Genomic DNA, 6,384 nt, shown 5'->3' on the forward strand with positions numbered 1-6,384 from the left:
GGAATTTAGCCCAAGTTCAATTTGAGAAAAAGAACCAGAGATAATGATAAAAAAAAAAAAAACAATGAAATTGCCAATCATGTTTTTAGCCTCTGGGCGTTCTAACATGACTGGGCCCGCCTCCAACTCCAGCCATGAAATAAAACTGCAAAAAGGAAAAACCACTCCAACGTCGTTTTGCTGAGGAGGAAAAGATCTTCAGTTTCCTTGCATCTATAACCTCAAATTTATCGCATATTCCCATGAATACCCATCCCCAGCGGACCCCGCACTCGAAACCCCGCATGTGATTCATTTACCCGCTTCCTGAGGTGCTTGGGTGACTGGAGCGATCTCGCCCCACTCTCCTCGCGCCACGTGTTGGGTGTGCGGGTGCACCCTTCCTCTCGCTACTACAAATTTGAGGCTGAGAAGTTGATCATTCATCATCAGTCTTCCACCGCCCGCACAAAGCTCAGTTTCTCTTCTGGGTTTTGCTGTGTGAACTGGTAAACGATCATTCTCCGAGTTTTACTCGCCTTCGAGTCTTGAACGTTTTTCCTTTCTTGGGTCCGAGTTTTCTGCATTTCTTTCGTTTTTATGGTTTGTGAAGGCAGCTATTCTTGTGTGTGTTTTAGTTTAGTGCGCTTTGATTTCTCGTAAGATCATTTTGTTTTATTTTGGGGTAAAAGATCTGTTTATGATGATGGGTTGTTACCGTTATTGGTTTGTATGAATTGGTTGAACTGCATGCTTCGTGATTTGTTCATGTCATGTGCTGGTTTGGTAACTTTACTGAAATCGAGGTTTCTTCTTTTGAGATTTTGTGATAGTTGTTCGTGACCTGATATGGATGCTTCTTCTTTACTTTCTTTGATGTGATTTGAACTGGAAATAGAGTATGTCTTTGTCAACCATATTAATAGAAAGATTTGTTCGTAATACTGTAATTTACATGTTACCTTTGTGAATGTCTACTGATTGTAACTTGCTTCATCTAAATTGGTGGATTGGGGAAAACCGGGTAATCCGTACGAGATTTAGATGTTCTGATCACATCCCATGTGCAAAGGTTATTTTTTCTTTGATGAATCCATGAAAAAATGGTTCTTTTTATTGGAAACGCTGTGTGATGATATAAACTGTTCTAGATATTGATGTATTACTTGAAATTTCTTTCCTCTGATTTACGTAGTCAAATTGTGTTTCTGGAGTGACGCCTTGTTCTTAGTCGTATACTTTCGTGAAAAGAGGTACAATTACTCTTCCACCAGTCACAGTTGTAATCAAATAATCGCTGTAAAACAAAAATCTTGGGTTTGGTTTTCTCTTTGAAACTCCAAGATTACTTCAGCAGATTTAGTGAGTACAAGTTCTAAATTTGAGTGCTTGAGCTTAACTGAGGGGTGCCTTTTCTCGAATTTTTTTCTCCTCCTCGCAAATTTGCTAATTCTTACATGTTTTTTGGTTATGCAGATTGAGGTGTCATCAATGGCAACTGTAACAGCTTCATACTTTGTGTCCCATATACATGGAGGAGCAGCTTCAGTTGATTCCAAGTCAAATTTGGCCCAGATTGGCCTGAGGACCCAAACTGTAACTCACAATGGGTTGAGATCTGTGAACAAGGTTGATATGCTTCAATTGAAAAGCAATGTGAAAGCGGCTGCAAAGAAATCTAGGAGCATGGTAAAGAAAACTGAGAAAGAAGGGGCACCGGCGAAAATTGTCTGTGGAAGTGGAATGAACTTGGTTTTCATCTCAGCTGAGGTTGGCCCATGGAGTAAAACTGGTGGGCTCGGAGATGTTCTTGGAGGATTGCCTCCAGCTATGGCTGTAAGCATCATTGTCCCTGGAATGATAAAGTTTCACCTCTTTTATTCCAGAAAAATTCAGGCTCAAAATAGGCTTTAGGAGGAGGCCATCAAGTTATCTTTTATTAATCTTGTGGATTTGTTTGTTGCGTAGGCAAATGGGCACAGAGCAATGACCGTGTCTCCACGTTACGATCAGTATAGAGATGCTTGGGACACTAGTGTGGTCGTCGAGGTTAACTCTTTTCTTCAAGTTTCGTATTTTATTAATTGCTTCTATCTGAACAGTTAATAAAGAGAACGATGTTCATACTACAGATACAAGTCGGTGATAGAGTTGAGAAGGTCAGATTCTTCCACTGCTACAAGCGTGGAGTCGACCGTGTTTTTGTTGATCATCCAGTGTTCCTGGAGAAGGTCAGTGTATATGTAGTAACTAACTGCATAGATTCATAGCTGAACTTACTGCATAATTAGTTTGACTGGTTTTAAGGCTTGTAACTTTGTACTTCTACAGGTCTGGGGTAAGACTAAATCAAAGATCTACGGTCCTACTGCTGGAACAGATTACCAGGACAACCAACTTCGATTCAGCTTATTGTGCCAGGTGAGCTTTTTCTTCGACTTCTCAGTGCTCCACACAACTTCGAACAATATCATTCTGTAACAAAACAAATTTAGGCATTCAAATTCTAGAGAATGTTCTGTGGTTATGTTTCACTTTTTTTTTGTACATATAATGGAAAAGGGGAGGACGAAAATGTATGATTCACCAATTCCTATGTGTGAAGTATAACTATTGTAGTTTCATTGTTAAATTATTTTTTCTTCAGGCTGCTTTGTTGGCTCCTCTGGTCTTGAATCTGAATAGCAGCAAATATTTCTCAGGCCCATATGGTATCTTCAGCATTTGATCTAAAATAAATCTCTAGTTGCTCAATAGAATGAGAACTGTGCCTGATCACATTGTTTTAGGTGAGGATGTTATCTTCATTGCTAACGATTGGCACACTGCTTTACTCCCATGCTATCTGAAGACTATGTACCAATCCAGAGGAATCTACATGCATGCCAAGGTAACAAAATCAGTTGTTTCATGCCCGTGCATATCAGAAAGACATTATCAGTTCTTAACTTCTTCTTAATCTCTACCAGGTCGCCTTCTGCATCCACAACATTGCCTATCAAGGAAGATTTGCCTTCTCAGACTTCGATCTTCTCAATCTGCCCGATGAATACAAGAGCTCCTTTGATTTCGTCGATGGGTATGAACACTAAGCTATATATAAAGTTCTAGAAAAGTAAAACATAACTTTATCAGCTGCTCAAATTTCTTATTGTCCCTGGTTGTCCACGTATGTTGCAGGTATGCAAAGCCAGTTAAGGGACGGAAAATTAACTGGATGAAGGCAGGGATTTTGGAATCTGACAGAGTTGTGACAGTGAGCCCTTACTACGCCCAGGAACTTGTTTCTGGAGTCGAGAAAGGAGTTGAATTGGATAACATCATCCGAAAGACTGGCATCACTGGCATTGTTAATGGAATGGATACTCAAGAGTGGAATCCTGCAACTGATAAATACATTGATTGCAACTATGATATCACCACTGTGAGATCTTTCACTATCTTCTTCTCATTACCATAACTCATCATTAACAATATGAAATCACAGAACAGATTGTGAAACATGTGAAGTAAGAAGGAAAATCAAACAAGAGATACACAAATTTTTACCTGGTCATAAATGCTTCTATATCTACGATGGCTCAGGTTTTCTTACTAGCACAGAGTATACAGTTGTGTATAATGGGAGTGCTTATTAAGTACTAAAAGATTACTACTTTGCCCCTAACAATAAGCGATAGGGGGTTTAAAGTGTAGTGTTAGGCCAGGCTTTACACTCCAGCAAACATCACCACATTTTTCTTTGATATGAACTAATTGGTCTACTCTGTGTGTGTGTGTGTGTGGACGGAATTTCTTATTGAACTTTATGAGTTTTAGGTTATGGATGCTAAGCCATTGTTGAAGGAAGCCCTTCAAGCAGCAGTAGGCTTGCCTGTGGACAGGAGCATTCCTGTGATTGGATTTATCGGCAGACTGGAAGAGCAGAAAGGCTCTGACATTCTTGTTGCTGCCGTTTCTAAGTTTATTGGGAGGAACGTCCAGATAATCATCCTTGTAAGTAGTAAATAAATAAAACTCTTAACCATTATGCTTGACGATGTCGGAGACTATATTGTTATGTTTTTCTTCTATCAGGGAACTGGCAAGAAGAGCTTCGAGCAGCAGATTGAACAGCTTGAGGTGTCGTACCCTGACAAAGCAAGAGGAGTTGCCAAATTCAACGTGCCATTGGCCCATATGATAACTGCTGGTGCTGACTTTATGTTGGTTCCCAGTAGATTCGAACCGTGTGGTCTCATCCAATTACATGCCATGCGATATGGAACAGTAAGAGCTTTAAATCATTTCAAAGAAACATATAAGTAATCTGTTTGAAACAGTATGATCAGCTGTTCAACTCTTGTAATGTGTTCTTACTGTGAAACTATTCGAATCAGATACCCATCTGTGCTTCAACCGGTGGCCTTGTTGACACCGTGAAAGAAGGATATACCGGGTTCCACATGGGAGATTTCAACGTCGAGGTTTGTGAATATCTCTAGACTTATCCATTTTAATTCTTTTTCAAGAGTTCTTTCCAGATAACGAATTTGCTGCTATGTTTTTGATGAGCAGTGTGCCACTGTTGACCCGGCCGACGTGCTGAAGATAGCTGCAGCCGTTAACAGAGCTCTCGCCGTCTACGGTACCCTTGCCCTCAAGGAAATGATAAAAAATTGCATGTCACAAGATCTCTCCTGGAAGGTAGCCGTTGAACCTCCTACTAGCTTTTAAGTGTTTTTTGCTATCTCGAACTAAAATGTGGAGAATGGAAAAACAAAGGCTTAATTAACAACACTATACTATTCTTCTTTTTAATTATAAAAGCTTTCCCTCCGAGTTCTTAACATCAGCATATTAACCTTTTTATTTTAACATACTGTTTAGCAGAAATATAGAATTGTAACTGTTCTGTGTTTAATTATATAGAAGTTTAAAAGGGAGACTTTTATTAATTTTAAAGGAAAATGGGATTATAGTCTGAGAGAAGATTAGCGACAAAAAAAATTAAATAACACTTAAACTATTGTTACTAACGATTTGCATTAAGTGATACGAATTGTTATTTTGTCGTAATAATAAGTTTTATAGTATTATGTTAAGTGAATAATGACTAAAAGGTTGTACATAAAGTTGTCATGTATTAAAAACAATTAATTGTGTTTACTATATTTGTATTGTCGCTATAAATGTGTCACTAGTTAGTAATAACGTTATGCGCAATTTTTGTTACTAAATAATTAAATTGTAATAACATCCAAATAATTGTTGCTTCATATTCAGTGACAATTTAACATTGTTATTTGATATTTTATCACTAGTATTCTTTTAACGTTGTTGTGCATACTAACTCACCAGATGCAACTACAATTAACCGAAAAAGAATGGTTGAGGAAAGTTTGCGTTTCTCAAACTCATTCGAATTTCATCACTCTTTACAGGGACCTGCAAAGAACTGGGAACTACTGCTGCTAAGCTTGGGTGTTGCTGGGAGCGAACCGGGGATTGAAGGCGAGGAAATCGCTCCTCTCGCCAAGGAAAATGTCGCCACTCCTTGAAGCCTGAAAACATTCAACTGCCAACATCGTCTCAACTAACATATGAAGTGAAACTACATATACTAATTTCAAGGACGACTAGAGCTGCACTACGACCGGATGGTTTCTGGTTTGCTGTTGCGTCACATGGTTACAAGGATGAAGAGAGTAGGAGGTGATGAGAAGCGATGAGTAGTAGGGCGCTCTGTGATATGAGCCAGTGGTGTGCGTGCATACTAACAGATAATAAGCTTTGCTTCGAGGGATGTGGTATTGTGTGTTTAAGCACCTTCAAAGTAATTGACTTAAATTCTTGGCAGGTGTTATTTAGATCTTATGCATGATAGGGACGTGATCCGCCGATGTGTTGTAATTTGTTCTTGCAACTAGTAAAAAGCAAAATATGCACACGATGTGGAAAATTAACTGTGAAAATTTCACCTGTAAGTTGAATTACATTTGAAGTAAATGTTTTCTAGTTCGCATGAATAACATATTCGATAAATATATACGATTTGATTAAGATTATAGCTTTTGTTATAAACTAAAGAAATATACAAATGCAACTAATTAAATAATAATCTTTAAATGAAGAAAACAACGCCTACTACTAGTTTCTATATTCACTTATAGAAATATAGAAGCCAAAGCAGATACGAGCTACATGCTAGAATTAAAGAACTATAGAACTTTGTCTTTTTTTTCTTTATATCTTCTATTATTGGTCTTTCAGGAGTTTCATAGAACCTTAAAGAGGTCTAAGAAACTGCAAGAACTGAAAGCAACTCTGGACCAACATTAGGATTGAGCTTTCTTGTTCATCAAACCATGAGGCAAGGGTCAAGATCTGCTTTGTTTCTCCGCAGGGGAAGACCTTTACTCGCTT

The 6,384-nt window shown here is 38.4% G+C and overlaps 1 protein-coding gene across 1 annotated transcript; it reads left to right on the forward strand.

Moving 5' to 3' along the window:
* On the forward strand, positions 257 to 5,987 carry LOC105164411 (granule-bound starch synthase 1, chloroplastic/amyloplastic). The gene is made up of 14 exons (XM_011083059.2): positions 257 to 488; positions 1,456 to 1,815; positions 1,948 to 2,028; positions 2,112 to 2,210; positions 2,311 to 2,400; positions 2,627 to 2,690; positions 2,769 to 2,869; positions 2,949 to 3,058; positions 3,160 to 3,403; positions 3,799 to 3,975; positions 4,057 to 4,248; positions 4,359 to 4,445; positions 4,537 to 4,665; positions 5,403 to 5,987. Exons 2-14 carry the CDS (start codon positions 1,471 to 1,473, stop codon positions 5,517 to 5,519), a joined length of 1,836 nt encoding a protein of 611 aa, XP_011081361.1. The 5' UTR covers positions 257 to 488; positions 1,456 to 1,470; the 3' UTR covers positions 5,520 to 5,987.

Source organism: Sesamum indicum, linkage group LG6, assembly GCF_000512975.1.
Source record: "Sesamum indicum cultivar Zhongzhi No. 13 linkage group LG6, S_indicum_v1.0, whole genome shotgun sequence".
NCBI classification, from domain to species: Eukaryota; Viridiplantae; Streptophyta; class Magnoliopsida; order Lamiales; family Pedaliaceae; genus Sesamum; species Sesamum indicum.

What these genes read in the sequence shown, in the direction of transcription:
- LOC105164411 (XM_011083059.2), top strand. Translation starts at nt 1,471, where the DNA reads ATGGCAACTGTAACAGCTTCATACTTTGTGTCCCATATACATGGAGGA. An exon ending in GAATCTACATGCATGCCAAG is followed by an intron (nt 2,870 to 2,948) that starts GTAACAAAATCA and finishes AATCTCTACCAG; the next exon opens with GTCGCCTTCTGCATCCACAA. An exon ending in ATGCCATGCGATATGGAACA is followed by an intron (nt 4,249 to 4,358) that starts GTAAGAGCTTTA and finishes TATTCGAATCAG; the next exon opens with ATACCCATCTGTGCTTCAAC.